This window comes from Mus caroli, chromosome 16 (genome assembly GCF_900094665.2).
Source record: "Mus caroli chromosome 16, CAROLI_EIJ_v1.1, whole genome shotgun sequence".
Lineage (NCBI taxonomy): Eukaryota > Metazoa > Chordata > Mammalia > Rodentia > Muridae > Mus > Mus caroli.
The window spans coordinates 30,884,925-30,906,226 of record NC_034585.1 but is presented as its reverse complement, the minus strand read 5'-3'; the positions used below and the strand labels follow the sequence as shown (position 1 = coordinate 30,906,226).

The 21,302-nt window shown below is 46.4% G+C and overlaps 1 protein-coding gene across 1 annotated transcript in view; it reads right to left on the bottom strand.

Annotated features, from left to right (window-relative positions):
- Positions 1-21,302, bottom strand: part of Itgb5 (integrin subunit beta 5) — a 117,963-nt gene that overhangs the window by 75,606 nt on the left and 21,055 nt on the right. Inside the window, exon 3 of the mRNA XM_021184827.2 lies at positions 9,723-9,927. Within this exon, the coding sequence (XP_021040486.1) occupies positions 9,723-9,927 (205 nt within the window). The remainder of the gene's footprint in view (positions 1-9,722; positions 9,928-21,302) is intronic.

Below are 21,302 nucleotides of genomic sequence, written 5' to 3'. Positions count from 1 at the left end.
TGCTGTAGAATACTTGTCTGACCCAGGGCTTATCCCCCCCCAAAAAAAAAAAAAAAAAAAAAAAAAAAAAAGCAATTCTTCTTCTTGAGAGATGGTGCACCAGCAAAAGATTTTTCTGGGGAGTAAGTACAGTGTCTCAGAAGTGACTACAGTGCTGGAGAGGAGCCCTGGGTGCCTTTCTCCAGACCCCTGTCAGTGTCTAAACAAGTGTAGTAGTGTTCTGTCTCTCAGCAAAAAAGGTAACTGTCAACACTGAACAACACTGAACAACACATACCTATGCAAACTGGGTTGAAAGTAGTCCTCCAACACACTCCAGAAAAACACTTAGACCAGTCAAGGTGTGCAACAGAAAGCAAAGGTAGTAACAAGAAGGGCTGGCCATGAGTAAGAACTGGGGTGGGGGTGTAAATGTCAAGGCAGGGCAGGTAACAAAGGAGGTAACAGAGACAGTAATTTTGGGCTGGGAGACAGCTCTGTGCGTAAGAATACTTGCTGTGCAGACATTATGACCTGAGTTCAAATCCCCAGTACCTACATAAAAAGACAGGTACAGCCTAGTGTGTTTATAACACCAGCATTGTGGGAGGCAGAGACAAGAAGATCACTGAAGTTCACTGAAGTTCTAGTCCAGCTTCAGGTCCAATGATAGGACTCTTGCTTTATCTGCACATGCACACACACACACACACACACACCACAGACCTGAGAATAGAAAGGAGACGTAGGAAGAAAGGGTCCAATGGAAGGACCTAAAAGAAGGCAATGGGTGGGGCTGAAATTACCAACACTCATTAAATAGAGTTATAAAAGTGCTACATCCACTCCAGCAGTGACAAGCGCGACAGGCTCCAAAAACCTGGACACTGTCCCGAGGCAAAAAGCTCACAGAAACTTAGTCTCCTTGGAATCGTGGCATCCTGTATAACAAATGCTCCAATGTCCTTGCTTTAATTGGTAAATGGATCTGTGTGCTTTCCCTTAATATTGCTTTATTATAAATGCCTCTATTTGACATATAGCTAAGTTAGATTCTAGGCAGTCAGTCCTTGAGCCAACCCTGGGCATGGATAGCTAGGTCACTGCCCTACACAGGAATTTACCATTATTTAGGAAGAAGGGCATTTGTGATCTAAGGAGGAACCAGATTAGATACTTAGAACTATAAATAACTGACTTATATAAAAGTGTCAAAGAAGACGGGCGGTGGTGGTGCACGCCTTTAATCCCAGCACTTGGGAGGCAGAGGCAGGCAGATTTCTGAGTTCGAGGCCAGCCTGGTCTACAAAGTGAGTTCCAGGACAGTAAGAGCTACACAGAGAAACCCTGTCTCAGAAAACAAAACAAAACAAAAAAAGTGTCAAAGGATATACACATTCTACGTATGGGACATATACTATATTTACCATTAAAAAAAGAAAGGCGAGAAGAGAAAAGACACTCCAAATTGTGACCAAATATAAAAATATAAAAAGGATAAATGGGATTTAACTTCTATAGTAAGACAGCCAGCAGGTGTGGAAGGGATTGGGGGGGGGAGTTTAATTAAAGGGGGGGGCAAGGAGACCTGCTAGCTGACCCACCCCCAGGGTTTGGAGAGTAACTGAGAGATAGAAATCCCTAAATTATGCCATCATTTCAAACCACAAATCACTTAGAACTGACTTCAAAGTTCAGCTGGCTGGTTGGGGCTGCCAGGTGTCCTATTTGGCCTGGGGCAAGACAGCTCTTGAGCATTTGAAATTTGGGTATACTTTTCATGTATTTAGAGATGCAAGAACCAGAGTGCCCTCACCTCCACTCAAGGGGTCCACACTTAGTTGGTCAGGACCACAGCTCAGAGAAGCCCCCTGTCTCCTGTATGGCCAGCTGCTCCTCCATAAGCAAAGTCCTGGCTCTATAAATAAGACACAGAACCCAATCCTCCGTGCTCCCTCTCCTCCTCCTCCTCCTCCTCCTCCTCCTCCTCCTCCTGGAAACAAGCCAGACCAGGGGTGCAACCTGGACCTAGGTTCACTTAAGTATGAAATGAAACAGTGGTGTTCATCTAAGAGGCTGGGATGCACTCCTGGGGCACAGCAGGGCTCTAGATCAACAAAAGCTTGCACTACAGAAGTACAAGGAGTACAACTCCTATCTGCAGTGGGGTGGCAAGCCTCAGCTCCTGACTTGTTTTTGCACGCATTGTTCCAGCTGCCTCGAGCCTGATGTAGTTTGGGTCACCCAACGGCGTGAGCCTATTTTTAAAAACCACCAGAGTCTGACTCAGACAGAAGAATATTCGATATTTCATCCAGAATGAATTCCAAACTGCTCTAGTGTGTCTCTGGCTCCAATCTGGCAGACACAACAAACAGGTCCTTCCATGGGACTCCTTGGATGGATGCTTATCATGGTAGGGGAGAGGTGGGAAGAAGGAAAGAAACTTGGAAAAGGAGGGTTAGTCCTACCCTGTGTGCACCCTACTTTGGCCTTTGCATGAGAAGGCAGACCCCAGAGGGACAGAGACTCTTCTGTCCATATCTATGTCCTCTTCACAGGGTCTTCTGCGCCTCCTGACACCGACCTGCCCACCCATTCAAGTCTCCGACTCCGCCTTCTTCTATGCAGAATGTAGTACTATCTCAGTGAGGTTTGCCAACAATGAAGAGATAAGAGCAGTGGCTTGGATCCAGGGAAACTGAGTGGCAGTCACGAACAGAGCAGCAGCAGGCTTGGAAGCGAGAGAGTCAGATTTAAACTCAGGCCTGGTCACCAAGAGCTCGGCAGACCCCCAGCTCCTTTCAAGCTATGTGGCTTAGTTTCTGCTTCAGTGAAGTAAGAAGGCATAATTATAGTGGGATCAAAACCCATAATGTACATAACTATCCATGCTTTCAAACAAGGAAAGCTGGTTCCAATGCCTCAAAGGTTAAAAATTAAAAGTAATTTCACATTAAAGCAATTCATGTGGGGATTAAAAAAAAAAAAAAGATAGTTCTTGCAGAAACTCCCACTTAACTGGGCTACGGCTTTAGGCATTCAGATTTAACTCCAGATCTTCCAGACATGGAAGGCAAAGAAGAAAGTGTGGTTCAATACACAGATACCTCTGCTCTGTACTCGGAAGTGGGCAATGTCCTAACATTACGTTCTAAGACAATCAGCTCACTGAGAAGGTGCACACATACACCTCTTCCCATGGGGAAGTGGTAATTATTGAAGGGAGTGTTTCTCCAGAAAGGCAAGGTGTGAGAAGGCACGCAGGCCCAGACCTGCCAAGCACCAGTCATTACGTGTGAGCCTTTACAACGTCACACCCTCTACGTGGGATCACGGAATGCCTTGTGTCAGCAGCTCTTGTGTGGATGGACAGGACACCAGCAGCCCAGCAAGGGTGGCCTCCCTGATGTGCAGGTCGACAGGGAGGTGGGTGGCGCCACAGTCGTATGTGGAGCATGTTTTGCCAGGACTGGGCGCCTTTCCCATCTCTGGGTGTGACTTTGCTTAGGCACACTCCTCCCTTCTATGTTTTCCCAGAGAGCTGCTGTCCTACACTGCCTGAGACTCTAACGAAGGCCTACGCAGGGCCTCACTTATCAACCTCACTTTCACCAACAGGGTTGGTATGTGCCTGCCTCTGGTGACATCCCCGAGCCACATGCCTGGATTTGTTACCCCCCCCCCCATCCTCCCACCTCTCTCCACACCCCCTCAGACCCCCACACAGTCTCCATCTCTACCTGGAGCTATTCCACATAATCCCCACCTCAGGACCAGCAGTGGGATCAGAGAAGTGCAATAAAGTTAACTACAAAGAGAAGCTGAAGCTGATCACCTGCACCTGAGAGAATGGAATCTCCCCCCATACCTCCCCTCCCACCTCCCCAGCCCAGCAACCCCTCTCCAGCCCTGTTTCCCTGATTTCAAAGCACCCAGCGCTGCCTGTGTTTAGCACAGGGTTCCTGCCAGGGCTCTGCTCATAAGTACAGGGTCTCCCTCTGTAATCAAGTACTAACTAGTCTCTGCGCCCGGAAGGTACTTTTAACACTTTCTTTTCTCCGTCTTCCCTTTAATAAGAAAGCTTCACTTTTGTCCTTGGGGACAGGCATCAGTAGGCACCCACTGCCAGACTGAGAACTCCCACACTGACTGTTCACAAGTTAAGACAGGCCATCTGCCATCTTCAAATAAATGAGTGAGGGGTGTGTGTGCATGTGTGCGCGCATCCAACATGCATCGGATCCATCTTGTTTACTGACAGGGTCTCTCTTGTTTCTGCAGCTTTGCCCTTATACTCCTGGTTGCTGACCAGCAAACTTTTAAGTGATTATCCTGCCTCCCCCTTCCCATCTCAGTATGCTAAGGTTTATGTAAATGCATCACCTTGTCTCGCTCTTTATATGGTTTTCAGGAATCTCAGATCATCAGTAAAAGTTGTCCTCTGGCTGAGCGTGGTGATGCAACGTCTTTAATCCCAGCACTTGGGAGGCAAAGGCGGGTGGATCTCTGTAGGATCCAGGACAGCCTGGTCTATACACTGAGTTCCAGGACAGCCACATGGTTCAAAAGAAGAAAAAGGTATCCTCTGGCCTCCACACATACACCATGGCACACGTGTGACACAACACATACACACACACACACACACTAAAAAGAAATATGTAAGAACTAAAAGATTGCATGAATAACTCAAATAAACCTTTTGAGTATCCCAGAGCTTGAAAACTACGTCTTTCTTGCTTTTGCTTATCTCAGTAAATTTTGCTTAAAATGCATATCCTAAAAATTTCATGCCTTTTGTTAAGGTCTTTTGTTTTTTTTTTTTTTAATTCTTATCCTGACATACAATTTCCAGTGCTGAAGTAAAATGGAAAACATGATCCTTATATTTATACAAAACCCTGCTTAAAGTTTGGCAGTTCTTCAGAAAGTTAAACACAGAATTACTATACAATCCAGCAATTCTACTCCTTGCTATAGACCCAAAATTATTGAAAACATATGGCCCCCCAAAATGCCTACACATGAATGTTGAGTATTACCCAGTGGAAACAGTCTGTCCATCAAGTAAAGTGGAGCTAAGGACTGAGTATCATTTGGCCACAAAAAGGGCAAAGTAACAGGGCGTGGCCTGCAGGGTGGGGGTGGGGGGGTTGGGGGTGGGGTTAAGGCAGGAGAGTCACAGACTCCAGGTCAGGTCCAGCTACAGTGATGCCCTGGTTCAAGATCACCAGGAAGGAGCACGCTTTACAGTGTGGAGGGATTAAGGCTCCCGTGTTCTATAACCAGCAGAAGTGTCCAGGGAAGGCAACAGCAGAGTAAAACTGCTTGAGAAGGTAAAGGGGCAGTTAGTTCAAACTGCTGCTGTGACAACAGCTGTAATGACACTGCAGTGATGGCTACATAGCTTAGAACCAGTGACCCGAAGGCTTTAAGATTGTGTGACTTGTGGCATGTGATTTATATCTCAATTTGAGAAAAAAAAAAGTTTTAATCCCACTTAAGAACTAAAGAAGGGCTACAGGTAAAAGGGCTTAGGATACCAGCACCAACTCACAGCCTGAGGGCTGTGATCTTAGGCTCCACATGGTGGAAAGAGAAAAATGACTCACCAAAAAATTTGTACACATATACATATATATAATAAAATGTAGGATTTTTTTTTTAATGGAAACAGGGGCTGAAGAGATGGCTGAGTGGTTAGGAATGCTGGGGTTTGATTCCCGGCACTCATATGATGTCTGAAAGCCCCTACACCTCCAGTTCCAGAGGATCCAGTGCCTTTGTTTGGTTTCTGTAGGCATCAGGCATGTACATGGCATATAGACATACGTGTAAGCAAACATTTACACATATAAAATAATAACATAAATTTGTTGTGTCGGTGGTGGTGGTGATGATGATGACGATGACGATGATAAACCAGAGAGATGGCTCAGCAGGATACCCACACTGCCTCACAGAGTTAGCTGAAAAGACAACCTGAGTTTGGTCCCTGGATTCATTTGGTGGAAGCAGACAATAGACTCCCACAAGTTGTTCTCTGACCTCCACACGTGTACACACAGCACACAGATGGGTGGGACAGACGGTTTGGACACAGGGTCTCACTAGGTAGCCCTGGCTGGCCTGGAACTCCCAATGTAGAACATGCTATCCTTGAACTCATAGATATCACCTTGCCTCTGCTCCCAAGTGACGGGATAAGGGTATTATTGGCCACCATGACAGGCAAATAAATGTAACTTTGAATGACCAAGCCACTTCTCCAGACCAACACGCAATTAAAAACAAAATTTGAGACTAAACAAGGAAGTCCTTGTCCTTTTCCTCTCCTCCCCCCTCACCACGCAGCCCACTCTCTTCTCCAACAGCCCTAGCCTGGACAGTAACCTGGCCTTCACCTGGTGCCTTTCAAATTATGCTGAGGCTTATCCCTGGCTAGTCTTGTGTACGGATCCCTCAAATTCAACAAATGCTTATTGTGAGGTAAGGGGAGGGGCAGGGCTGGGGAGAAAACCAGAAAGCAGTGCCACAACCATACAATGGAAAGCTAATCTCACATACCTGACAGCTGTCCCTGGGGCAGGAGAGCTTCCTGCAGGCAAGAAAGCACTTGGTAACCTGAGATTTATGTTACAGAGAACATCCCCTCTGTCCCCATAAGAGGGTTTTGCATGTGTGTGTGTGTGTGTGTATATATATATATATATATGTGTGTGTGTGTGTACATATATATACATTCATATATATATATATATACACACACATGTGTTTATGTGTATGTATATATATATTAAAACTGAATTTTCAAAATTTCAAAAGCCATTATTGTTTAAAGTATTTCTCTAAAAAATATACTCACAATGATTCTAGAACTTTAGCAATTCCAATTTTCCTCAACCCCCTCCCCCTAAATTTATCCTGGTGGCTTGGGTATGTCCTCATGGGAATGGCAGCCCCCTTTTTCACCTACTCTCTCAGGCAGGCCTGCCAGTGCACTCAGTGGATAACACAAGATACTATTCTTCCTATCTTTCTAATACTAGAAACTACATGGTAGTTAATAGGATGTGTGACTACATTCAGTCATCCGGGCTTCTCCATCCACCTGGGCCAACTCCATCCTTGGCCAGTGTCTTAATCAGGGTTTTACTGCTGTGAACAGACACCATGACCAAGGCAACTCTTATAAGGACAATATTTAATTGAGGCTGGCTTACAGGTTCAGAGGTTCAATCTACCATCATGTAGGCAGGAGCATGGCAGCATCCAGGCAGGCATGGAGCAGGAGGAGCTGAGAGGTCTACATCTTCTTCTGAAGGCTGCTACTAGATACTGGCTTCCCGACAGTTAGGATGAGGGTCTTAAAGCCCACACCCACAATGACACACCTACTCCAACAGGGCCACACCTTCTAATAGTACCACTCCCTGGCCTGCACATATACAAACCATCACAGCCAACTGAAGTCTTTTGGTTTGGCTTCACAATAATTGAAACAAAGAAAACCAAACACTGCTCTAGCATCTGGCAGCTCAAATCTCATTCTAAATCAAGGCACATTCACAGACTCAAGAAATAAGAATAGGTATAAGATCAGTGAGCTTTGCAGTGGTGGCGCATGCCTTTAGTCCCAGCACTTGGGAGGTAGAGGCAGGTGGATTTCTGAGTTCGAGACCAGCCTGGTCTACAAAGTGAGTTCCAGGACAGCTAGGGTTATATAGAGAAACCCTGTCTTGAAAAACCAAAAACCAAAACCAAAAAAGAACAGTGAGCTTTGAGGAAGGGTTACTGTATACATTCTATTGTACCAGACCCTATCCTGGGGCACAGGTTCCTTTGCCCATCAGCTATTATCCTTTAAAATGATGACTTAACAATCTTACTATGTAGCCCTTGCAGCACTGAAACTCAGTATGTTGACCAGGCTAGCCTGGAATTCACCCGCCTCTGCCTCAAGTCTAGGATCAAAGGCATATATAGCCCACATGTTTCTTTAGACGGCAGTCTTGTATAAAGCCCTGGGCACTTCGAGGATGATTGTGTGGAAGACCTTGTGATCCTGAGGGTGAGGGGTTAAATAACCTGCCCAGGCCTCCCAGCTAGGGGACAAGCTGGGGCTACAACTCAGGAAGGCCAAACAAATTCATAGTTAACCCCCTGCTTCAATCTGTCGGGAGCACTGGATAGCCATCTAGTAATAGCTTCGGCCAAGTATGGCAGAGAGTGGGATACAGGAAAGGGCCCCAAAGCACTGCTACTAGAGACACCTGCCCCACCCAAAACGTCAGACTTCCCAGTTCAGCCACAAGCACAGCCTCCATGACACGCAGATTCTACACACAGAATGAATGTTGGGCCGCAACAGTCTTGGCTCACAGGCATAAAGCCCAGGGCCGAATCCTGAGCACAATATAATCAGGTGTTAGGGTGCACACCTGTAACTCTAGCACTGAGGTGGAGGAAGGCGATCTGGAATTCAAGGTCATCCTCAGCTACAAAGTGAGCTTGAGGCAAACCCTGGCTACATGAGACACTCTCAGAAACTTTTTGCTAGGGGAAAAAAACTTTTCCTAGAAGTAGTGTTATCTATGCAACTTGCACTGAGTAGGGAATAAGTCTGTCAGCACCCTTCCAGAAAGAAAACCAGCAAGCCTCCCAATAATGAAAAAAGAAAAAAAAAAGAAATGTCTACTAACAAATATGTGGGCACAAAAAACGTGATACAATAGAATATCACACAGCCTTGAAAAGTGAGAAATTCTGCCTCGTGCTCCAGTTTGGTGAGCCTTGCAAAGGCTGAGTTTTTAAGGACAAATATCATAACGCTTCTATTTCCAAGTGTTCACTAGAGGAGGCAAAGTCACAAAGGCAAAAGTAGACTGCAGGTTACCAGGGCTTTCGAATAAGGTCAGGTGATGAGGTGTGGCCTGCTAGGTAGAGAGTTTCTGTTGGAGATAAAGTGGTGCGGAAATAGTTATGACAGCACAACATGGTAACTGAACTGCATGATTAGAAATGATTAAAATGTGCCTTTAATCCCAGGACTCTGAGGGGCAGGTGGATCTCTTGTGAATTCCAGGCCGGCTTGGTCTATAATAGCAAGTTACAGGCCAGTTAGGGCTGCATAGTGAGACCATGCCAAACAAACAAACAAACAAACAAACCAAACCAAACCACCACCACCAACAACAACAACAAAGGTGCAAATGGGAGAGAAGGTTCTGAGAAACTAAAGCCGAGTCCATTCCCCGTACCATGTCAGGCAGCACACTTCTATCTGAAAGTCCATCTTTAGAAGTCTGTCCCATGCCTCTGGCCTCTGAGGCACTCCCATGTACACTTACACACACACACACACATTATTAAAAGCAATAAAAATAACTATTTTTAAAAGGCTTAAATAGGAAATTGCAATGTTATAAATATCCTATAATACTGGGTTTTTAATCATCGTTCTGTCGAGGTTTGTGTGTTCATTATGTTTGTTGCAGAAACGGATGCCCAGGGCATGCCTCCTTCATGAAGGCACAGCCTCTACTACAATACATAAAAAATATATAGCCAAGCCACTCCACCCAGACTCACCTCCAGCAACCTTATCCTCCACTTCCTGGTCTGAGCCTTTCAGCCATCTCCAGGCTCTGAGCTCAATCAAGCCCATCTTCCACGTTAGTGTAGCACACCCATAGCCTTTCTAAGCCTACGGTGCCCAACCCATCCCGAAGAACACTCACCTGGCCGGAGGCTCACTGCAATCTCCTGCGGCGTCATCTGGATGACGTCAGAGCCCGTGGCGCTGGAACCCTTGCTGCTGAGGGGTAGGTTCCGGAGGACGCGGGTGCTGCTGGCTGGACTCTCAATCTCACCGTCACAGCCATTCCGGATGAGGTTTGCCTTCAGGTCACACCGAGAGGTGATGGACCGTGGGTTGCCAAAGTACTGGGTGGAGAAACAGGCAAAAGCAGGCAGCCATCAGGGTAGGGCCTGAAACGCTGCACTCCGTTTTCACGGTTGGAAAGTGGAGGCTGGGGTCACCCTGATCCAAATGCTACATGAGGGCTAAGGATTGACAGAAGCACTTGTCACCCAGGCCTGTTGTGAACTAAGGTTAGCATGTTTAATAAAAGAGGAGGGGGAGGAGGAAGAGGAAGGAGGAAAGGAGAAGGAGGAAGGGGGGAGTGGGAAGAGGAGGAGGAAGGGGAGGGAGAGGGGGAGGAGGAAGGAGGAAAGGAGAAGGAGGAAGGGGAGGGGGAGGGGGAGGAGGAGGAGGAGGAGGAGGAGGAGAAGGAGAAGAAGAAGAAGAAGAAGAAGAAGAAGAAGAAGAAGAAGAAGAAGAAGAAGAAGAAGAAGAAGAAGAAGAAAGATTNAGAAGAAGAAGAAGAAGAAGAAGAAGAAGAAGAAGAAGAAGAAGAAGAAGAAGAAGAAGAAGAAGAAGAAGAAGAAAGATTGCTTGCTTTCACTGTCAATTCTGGTGATCAAAATATCCCTGCCCACACATTCAGCAAGAGGAAGACACTGATGCCACCTAGGTTGTAGCCTGGTGTAAACAGTGCTTGCCTAGCAACTCTACAGAGAAAGAGGGAAAGAACAGAAAAGCTCCACGGTCACACTTGGGGGCAACATGGGAGCACACATGTGAATACACAGCATCAGCAGTATCTTTTCTTCCTCTTTCTTCTCTCTCTCTCTCTCTCTCTCTCTCTCTCTCTCTCTCTCTCGCCCTCGATGTCCTAGAACTCTCTTTGTAGACCAAGCTGGCCTCAAACTCACAGAGATCCTTCTGCCTCTGCCTCTGCCTGAGTACTGGGAGTAAAGGCATGTGCCGCCACTGCCCAGCAGAAGCCTTCTATCATAAGAAAATACTCAGGGTCTGGAGAGATGGCTCGGCAGTTAAGAGTGCTGGCTCCTCTTCCAGAAGACCTGGGTTTATTTCCCAGCAACTCATGTGGTAGCTACAACTGTTGCAACTCCAGTTCTAGGGGGTCACAGACACATACATGCAGGCAACACACCAAGGCATATGAAATACGTTTTACAAAAAGAGAACGATAACTCAGAAGAAAGGGAGAAATATCTAGGAGATACATGCTGCATTCTCTGCTAATATAATCTTACAATCTGGTAAACCTAAGCCCTATGAAAAACACGGCACATCAATCACTTCAAACAGGTAGGCTAAGCAGAAGTTCTAAAGCATTTATACTATAAAGGCAAAGGACAAGGGCATAGTTCAGTGGTAGAGCATCTGCCTCGCATGCACATGTACTTTCTGCACAGGGGTGGGGTAGGAAGGGGCGGGAGGTAAGAATAGACAGAAACTCAAGTTTGCCTGCACTCGGACAACATGGGCAGAACATAGAAGTACTCTCATTTTCATCTGTACTGAGGTTTATACAGTAAAGAGATACCGATAAGAGAATTTATGGGACATTCTCTGCACTCAGGAGGCAGAGGAGCAGGAGTTCAAGACCAGCCTTAGCTACATACCAAGTCCAAGGTCAACTAGGGCTACATGAGATCTGTCTCAAAAAAAAAAAAAAAAACCATAAAGAATAAAAGGAAGAGGGAAAGGGAGGGGGGGTATGTGTGTGCTGAGAAGGACTGAGATTAGCGAGACTGAATCTTAACTTCAGGCAGTATTCTTAAACTGAGAAATCTATTTTGCCTGAATTGATGTTACCTGTGTGGATGATCTGGGGAAAGAGGACTGGGTTTTGGGGTTTTTGTTTGTTTGTTTGTTTATTTGTTTGTTTGCTTAACTTGGTTGCTGTGTCATTTGTAGGCATGGTCATGTAGCCCTGGCACATTTTGAACATACTGTGTAGTCTAAGATGACCTTGGATCTCTGGTCGTCCCGCCTCCAGCTCCCAAGTGCTGAGACAGGTTTATAAGATGCTAGGGACAAAATCCAGAGCTTCATGCTAAGCAAGCATTCTACCAACCAAGCTTTTCCCAGCAGGAAAAGACTTTAACAGCATAGCAAGCCCAAGCTGTTCTCCCTTCTGTAGCTGGGTGGATACCAACACCAGGTCACATAATCCCTGGCTGCCTGGTGAGTCAGTACCCTAGCCTGCAGTGGCAGACGCCAGACCATCAGCAGAAGTGTAAAAAATCTAGTGTGGCACACCCTCCATCAAGGGCGTGGCTGTTCTAGGACTAACCAATGGCTTTTAGAATCACTGCAAAATTTAAAACTAAAGTCAAGAGCATTGAGCATGATGGCCCATGTCTATAATCCCAGCAGTAGGGAGACAAAGGCAGGTGGATCTCTGTGAGTTCAAGGCCAGTACCTTGTCTCCAAAAAAAAAAAAAGATTTTGGAATTTGTTCTACCTCAAGCACTGACCTCAAATTTGTGGCAATCCTCCTGCCTCAATTTCCTGACCACTCAGATTGTGGGCATGACCCATCATACCCAGCATGCAGTATTTTTTAAGTAAAGCCAAATGCACTCTCCTGGACCCATGTGGCTATTTTTGTTTCTGTTTTTTCTAGGTTTTATAAACAACTGATGTTTAAGTGGTATCTGTCTATTTGTTTGTTTTTACTGTTAACATGTTTAACCCCTGGGATCTTTACTGTGAAAACCCTTGGAGACTGCACTCCATAAACATGAAAGAGTGTATGTATGTATGTATGTATGTATGTATGTATGTATGTAATTTTGGGCCTAGATTTCAAAACTGAGGCTTCCAAACTGGCCTCCAGGTAGTCATACCTGGAGGACTTGATATGATGGAGGAAAACAGGACAGAAGGAAGGGAGAAGGTAAACACCTGAGGCTCCACAGGACCACTCTGCTGTAGCCTAAAGAGCTGCCAGGAGCCTGAAGGGCGCAGAGTTCCTCAGCTCACTCTTCTCTTAACTAAACTTTCAGAATCCTTCCCTGATCCAATTCCATAAAGCTAACTGCTGAACGGTTGCCTGGAGTGCACCTATCCGGACCAGTCCATCCCAAAGCCTTACCACCAGGCATGGGCTTCTCCCTTTAATCCTTCCCGTGGGTCTGGACCACCTTACACTCTGCCCAAGATCAGGTCGGAGCCAGGCTGTCTGATGCCACGAGTCCTCTTTTGAGAAAGAGCCCCCTTATTGCCCCTACAGCAGCAATGAACAGCAATAACCACAGAATGCCATTCAGACCAAATTGAGATCTCTTGGGCGCTGGAGAGATGGCTCAGCAGTTAAGAGCACTGACTGCTCTTCCAGAGGTCCTGAGTTCAATTCCCAGCCACCACATGGTGGCTCACACCATCGGGAATGGGATCTGATGTCTCTTCTGGTGTGTCTGAAGACAGCTACAGTGTACTCACATACATAAAATAAATAAGTCTTAAAATAAAGAGAGATCTCTTAGCACTACCCATCCCATCTGTGTGGTGACGGTCTCCCTCTCTCAGATCTGGGTGGTGACGGTCTCCCTCTCTCAGACCCAGCTGCTTGCTTTTGGGATGGGCCCAGTGGTCTTTGAGATACCCCTACCTTTGTATTATCTTGTCATTGTCTCAGAAGAACTCTTGTGCCACAGATCCATCAGCTGGGCCATACTGGGCGTGGCAGTCTACGGAGCTTTTGGATGAGAGGCAGGTATGTAAGAGAGGCAGTGGGATAGCCTTAAAAATGAACCATCTTTCTGACCTAGTCAAATATAGCCTTAGCTAATTGCTTCCTTGTGGCCCAAGGTTAAAACCCCAGCAGAGCTTGACCCCTATCTAAGCCTAAGATCTCTGCTGTCTCGTGAGCTCCTTCCTAGCTATTTTAGTTCTACACAAGGTCAGATGAATATTGAAAGAGAAGAAACCAAAGCCACAAAACCAGAGGCTGGTCTGGCCTCTAGGATCTTCCAGGTATAGAAACAAACAGAAATCAAGAAACTATCTCAGTAGCCACATCTCCATGAATGAAGATACACCAAATTACAAAGCCTTTAGATTTTTTATTTTGGGCTATGTGTATGTGGTGGTGGGGGGGGGGGGTTGGAGGAGAGGGGCTATATATACTCATGCGAGAACAGGTGCCAACAGGAGTTCAGATCTCCTGAAACTGGAGTTACAGGAAGTTGCAAGCCACCTGATGTTGGTGGGAACTGAACTCACTCTGCAAGAAGACTTAATATGCTCCTAAACTCCGAGTCATCTCTTGAAACCAATTCTAAGCCCTCACAGAAGAGACCAATGATTGAGAAAGTCCTCTTCACAGCAGCTCCTGATATCCCAGGGGCCTCAGGCCCAGCCCTCTGCCAGGGGGGCATCCCAAATGTCCAGGTGTCACATTCCAAAGTAAATGAATGATTCGCCCCCCCACGCACCTCCGATCTTCTAAGGACCAGAGATCCTCACATCTCAGTTCACCTAAGCGCTTTGAGTTTATCTCACCCCCTGATACCTGGACCCAAGACCACTGCTGAGTTCTGCGGCAGGAAACTAACAGGGCTCACACGCCATACTCCTCAACACAGTGAAGTTCTGCAGCCCCAGATGTAAAGTTCCTGGGCCACCCACTAAATTTGAAGGACAAACACTTCCTTGGTAGGGACAAAAGGTACAGAGAGGCACAGACCACAGAGAGGACTCATCTCAATGCAGAAAAAGAGGAAACTAATTCAGGGTGAGCTTCCAGAGGCCACAGCGTGGCTGCTGCAGTTGCTCACTGTTCTAGAACGCAAACACGCACCTCTCCAAGGACTCATCTGGGAACGCCCTGATGGAAGTCTCCTAAGGACTCCCAAAGGGTCGAGGTTACAGGCAAGTGATCAATAGTGGTAACAGAATAGAAATGGGAGCCCAAGTCCCCCTTGTACCACGCTAATAGTCAAAGGAAGGAAAGAGAGGTGTTCCCAATCTGAACTGGCAAGTCACCACACCAGGCTCTCCCTCCCTCAGGCACCTGCCATGAGAAGGTCACACCAAGGTGCTATCTGCTACTGCAACAGAAACCCGACTCCCTGTACATTTCACTAATCAAATCCCTTCCCCAGTGGTCAAGGCCAACTCCACAGGCTGGCGTCAAGGCCTGAACGGTCAGGCCCTTCTGTCTGTGCTGGGCCATCTTTGCATTATTCCCAAACACTCCTCCCCAATACAGATGAAGAGAGATGTGGTGGTGGTTTGGAGAAGGCTAGGTGTTATTTCTTTAACAGTGAGAAAGACTGAGAATCAGCAGCCCCTGAAAAGAATCCAGGAGGAAAGGAACCCAGAGGGCCCAAGCCCTGGGCTGTAAGGGAAAGAAGTGCAGTGGCCAGCAGGCGAGTGCTGGAGGGGAAGCAGGTCCAGGGGAGCTGGCTGCTCTCCATGGCTGGCCTTGCTCACTGGTCCTGCAGAGCCAGACCCTCTGACCAGGGCAAGCCTGGCACTCCAGCCTGGCAGTCCCTCGTGAGCTGGGGGATGGGTGGCTGATGACAAACCAGAATGTGTACTGTGTGCCAGCAAGTCGGTGCCATGCAGGCTTCCTGCCGGCCTGTGGGGTGGAGACATCTCCCTGCCAGCTTTCAATTGGCTCACTTAATTCAGTGCACAAATATTTATGAGGCATCCTCAGTAGACCAAGAGGATTTTTGCTCCCTCAGTCCCAGCACAGAGATCCTTTTAATGAATGTACATTTCGTTGGGACTTGGCTAAACATTGCTTTTGGAGTTTGTTTGTGTTTGTTTTTATTTTTCCCCGACACAATATTATTAATTATTTGGGAATTTCATGCAATGCACACAGATCACACTCCACTCCCTTTCTTCCCAGGCCCGCCCCGCATCCCTGTGCCCCCAGCCTGCCCCCACCCACCCCCCAAAGCACAGCAAGTACAATTTGTGTTGCCCATATACTTACTGGAGTGTGGTCAAACGCCCAGTGGACAGCCCCTTAAAAAAACTGGGTCCTTCCTGCCAGAAGCCATCAGCTATAAAGAGCTACACTTAAGCATCTTTATCACAGTTTTTAAGGACTATCTAACAGCTTCCAGCCAAACTGTTTCTGTTTTTTCTCTCTTCCCTTTTTTTTTTAAATGAATGTATATTTCATTGTGAGTTGGCCAAATACTGTTTTTGTTTTCTTTTGGTGTGGGTGTTTCATTTCTTCCCTAGCGTAAAAGAAATAAATAAATTAATAAAATTTAAAAATGGCTTCTCTACCTGTCCTGCCACCATTATATACCAGAATGTTCATCGTGCTTCCCAGTTTCTTACCTGTCTCCCTCATTCTCCTGCCTCTCCTATCCTATCCACTCCTTCATTCTTCCTTTCCACACCCGCCATGGCCAAGGCCAAGGCCATCTCCATCTCCCCCAGCTCAGCCCTCGCCAGTCTTTTTCCACTTCTGACCTCTCCCCGTCCAAACAAACCCTTATTTCCCCCCTCCCCCCCCCACAGGACTTCACCCACAGCACGACTCTCCTGGAATTCCCAGCAGCCTGGTACTGACCCAGGCCATATTGTCACACCCTAGCAACCCACCCATGCTCCCCATACCAGGCAAACTTTGCCTACCTTTGTCCTCGGTACCCTCTCTAACCTGGCCCCCTGTCCTCCCCCTGGAGCATCCTCAGCATGGCCTTCTGCAGGTGACACTGGCCTGCCTGCCCAGAGCACAAACCACTAGGTCACCCAACTCCTTTTCCCTTGGTTCCTGGCACACAGCCACACTCCCTCTACTTCCCCTTACATATCGTAGTTGGGTGTCTTGGTAGAGTTTTAGACAGTGAAGTGCATATGGAGAGTAGGGAGGGGCTGACCCCAGCCTGCCACAAAGTATCCACTCTCATTCTTAGCTGGGTAGTTAAACTTCCTGAGGGAAGAGCAGAATTAAGTTTCAAAAAGCTATGGATGCTAGGCAGTCACCAGCTTTAATTATTAATTAATTAGTTATTAATTAACAATCAGTAACTAATTAATTCATGAATCATTAAAAGGCACACACTTGGCCAGGCAGTGGTGGTGCATGCCTTTAATCCCAGCACTTGGGAGGCAGAGGCAGGTGGATTTCCCAGCCTGGTCTACAGAGTGAGTTCCAGGACAGCCAGGGCTACACAGAGAAACCCCATCTCAGGGGATTAAAAAAAAAAAAAAAGGCACACACTTTTAACCCAGCACCAGGGTAACCGGGGCCCTGCTACAGAAGAAGGCAGAGAACCAGCAGAACTCAGTAAAGGAGACAGGACCTGAGCTGCCTCCAACAGAAGAACACAGTGGCAGGTAAGGTGGACGGACATGAGGTCACAGCGAGTGTCAAATCAGAGACAGGGTCCCCTGCAGAGCGCCCCTGGGGACTGTGCTCTAGGATTGACAAAGACATGAATGAGGCTGGGGGTGACAGAGGGGTAGACCTGTTCCACACCTGAAATCCCAGCATGTCTAAGGTTGAGGAAGAAGGATCCTAAATTCAAGGGCAGTCTTGGTTACAGATTAAGATCTCATCTGGAAAATACATTAAAAAGCCACTCTGGCTAACCCTGGCTGGGATCCACAGAGGCTGTCCGCTGGGTACCAGCCCTGAGTATGTTCATGAATCACATGCTCCTGGCAGAGGCCTTGCACCTGACAACATCCCGGGATGTGGTTAAGAAGGCACAGGCTGTCTTGCTAAAAGCACAAATTAGATCACAGCCATTCCAGAATTTGCCAGTCCTAAGCATCCCAAAACACAATCTATTCCCCAGGGAGAGCTCACCCCAGAGATGGGAATTCTGGGATGAGCTGCCCCTGGGGAAGCATTCCAGCACAGTCTCTGTGAGTCTCTCTGCAAGCAGAGGGCACCCAGTGGGTTAGGTAGGAACTCATGTATGGACCAGACCAAAAACGTGTCACTCAGCATGACTTATTGATTATCAATATCAGGCCAGACTTTTGGAAGTATCATATAAGAAAGGGAGAAACCAAGGCTGGACTGTTCTTCCAGGGGTCCTGGGTTCAGTTCCTAGCACCCACATGGCACTTGTCTGTAACTCCAGTTCCAGGGAACTGACACTGTCACAAAGACATACATCCAAACAAAACACTAATGCACATAAAATAAAAATTATTTTAAAAAAGAGGGAAAAAATAGAAGAAATGGAGTAACTTAAGAGCATAAAATGGACCCTGGAGCTGGAGAGGTGGCTCAGCGGTTAAGAGCCCTGGCTGCTCTTCCTGAGGTCCTGAGTTCAAATCCCAGCAACCACACGGCTGCACAACCATCTGTAATGGGATCTGATACCCTCTTATGGTGTGTCTGAAGACAGCTACAGTGTATTCATATACATAAAGTTAATAAATAAATCTTTTTTTTTAAAGGACCTTGGCTCCAAGGTCACCCATGGTGACTACCCATGTCACAACTATCCATATGTTCGTGGGCCACAACAGTCGTTTACTGGATGACTCATTCAATCATTGGAAGGTTCAGTTCATTAGGAGCCCCATCCCTAAGCCCCCTGCCCTAACTTCACATGCACCCAATGAGGCTCTGTGCTGGGCACTGGCAGCTTCATCTATGTTTCTAGAAAGTAACAGTGGCCTTGTGGGACAGTGAAACACCTCACACCTGAAAACCCCAGGAGGTAGAGGCAGATGGCTGAATTTGAGGATAGCCTGAGCTACATCTTAAGATACTATCTAAACAAACAAACAAACAAACTGGGTATGGTGATACCCATGTAATCCTACGGGTTAGCAAGTAGAAACAGGACCATAAGAGGATTATCCTAAGGTATACTGCAAGTCAGGGCCAGCCTGGGCTACAAAAGGCCCTGGCTCAGATGAAGAGTTAATCATGGGAAAACTGGGATTTTAAACTTTGCCTAATTCCGTGTCTGTTTAGCAGCTCTCTTTTATCAAATATGAAATCCTGCCCCAGCCTTGCAAGGACATTGGGTATGAATAGGACAAAAAGATGATTTAATTGGCAATGGGTACAAAAACTCATTAACCCAGTGAGAAGAGAAAGTTTACAGTACAGAGGTACTGGGAGACACAGAGGCAAAGAGCAAATCAGGACCTGATGATTATATATAATTTATATGTGTATGTATGTATATATAACTTATTTTTATTTTATATTCACATATGTAAATTATGTATAATTATATGTATAGAATTATGTATAATTATATGTATATGTATAAATTATACACCTATAATTTATACATATATGTATATATGTATAAATTATACACCTATAATTTATACATATATGTATAATTTGTTTTTATTTTATGGGCATTGGTATTTTGCTTGCATGTGTGTCTATGTGAGAGTGTCAGATTCCCTGGAACTGGAGTTATGGTCAGGTGTGAGCTGCCATGTATGTGTTGGGAACTGAACCCCAGTCCCTTGGAAGGGCAGCCAGTGCTCTTAACTGCTGAGTCATCTCTCCAGCCCCTTGCACTGATTATTAAGAACTGGAAGTTGTTAGCAAAGGGAAGAAGGGACAGCTGGGGAGGTCCCCAGGGAAAACGACCAGCATGGGGAATTACGTGGGCTTTACCAAGTGATACCCAGGACCCTCTGTAGCTCTCCTGGTGAAAGAAGTCTTGAAAGTGTACAAGGGCCGGGTGTGGTCGAGCACGCCTTTAATCCCAGCACTTGGGAGGCAGAGGCATGCGGATTTCTGAGTTCGAGGCCAGCCTGGTCTACAAAGTGAGTTCCAGGACAGGCAGGGCTATACAGAGAAACCCTGTCTCAAAAAAACCAAAAACCAAAAACCAAAAACCAAAAACCAAAAACCAAAAAAAAAAAGTGTACAAGGGACAGCAGTGGGCAGGGAGCTGGTGCCTTAGAGCCTAGATCTGTGTTGAGGTCCCAGAGAACGAAAATGGTTCCAGAGAAGGTTCATAACATAGGCACTACAAACAGGAAAGGGCTGGCTCTGTAAAGCTTCATTTCTTAGAGTAGCTTGTTGGGTTTTAATCTCCCTACTGCACGGAGGCTGCACTGTCATCTAGAAGACCCGAGGCTCAGAAGAGAGACTGGCACATTCTAGCCAGTTTTGACTCACGTATGTGGCTTTGAACAAGTTGTTCTACCCCTCTGGGACATCGCAGAATCTCTCCGTATATCATCAATAATACAGTGTATTTTCCTCCAGAAGCCATCTCCTGGTCCTCCCATGGGGACCACAGACCACACAACACAGACAGAACTAGCCCCAAACTATAATCTCCCTCCTTTCACTCACCGAGGGAGGGCTTGCACTCCACGTTTCTAAGGTCAGTTTAGAAAAGTGGACACTGCCCTTAAGACAAGAAGCTTAGTTGGGCATGACACACTTGCAATCCCAACAGGAGGGGGCTGATCTGTGAGTTCTGGACCAGCCTAGGCTACACAGTGAGACCCTCCCTCCCTGCCAGAAAAAAAGAAGCGACAGCTTAGAAATTGATCATTCCCCCAAACACTAGTAGAGCCCAGGACAAATATTAAAGTTTTACACTGAGAATATTATAGTGCTTAATTCATGCAGAACACTGTCCAAAGCACATTTCCCTCAGGAACCAAGATGTAAGATGAAGGGAGCTTTATGCCTCTGCTCCTACTGATGTGGTGTGTGCCAAAGTGGCAGCAGTTCTGGTACTAAACATATTCTGGTCTATCTGGTGTCATTTTCCTAGGAACCAAGTATCACATTTGTAATTGTAAGACTCTAAATCCAGGCAGGAAGGAAGCAAGCAAGCAAGGAAAACTGGTGTGGTGGTTTGAATAGAAATGGCCCCCATAGGCTCAAATTTTTGAATACTTGGTTATTAGGGAGGAGCTACTTGAGGGAGATTAGGAGGCGTGGTGTTGGTGGGGGAAGTGTGTAACTGGGGGTGGGCTTTGGTTTTCAAATGCTCAAGCTAAGAACAGTGTCTCTTCCTGAATGCCTATTGATTCAGATGGAGACTCAGCTCCTCTCCAGCACCACATCTGCCTGCACGCCACCATGCTTCCTTCCCTCCCTGGTGATAATGAACTAAACCTCTGCTACTCTAAGTCCCAATGAAAAGCTTTCTTTTATAAGAGCTGTCATGATCATGGTGTCTCTTCACAGCAATAGAACACTCACCAAGAAAACTGGCCTACCTAATATTTGCATTGGTTTTTGATAATGATATATCTGGCATTACTCAACCATATTTCTTACTATAAGACTTAAAGAAATGGTATTGGCCATCACAGCAGATCTTTAATCCCAGCACTTGAGAGGAATTCCAGGCCAGCCTCGTCTACATAAAAGAGTTCCAAGCAAGCCAAGGTTCCATAGTGAGACTCTGTCTCAAAAAAGAAAGAAAGAAAGAAAGAAAGAAAGAAAGAAAGAAAGAAAGAAAGAAAGGAAGGAAGGAAGGAAGGAAGGAAGGAAGGAAGGAAGGAAGGA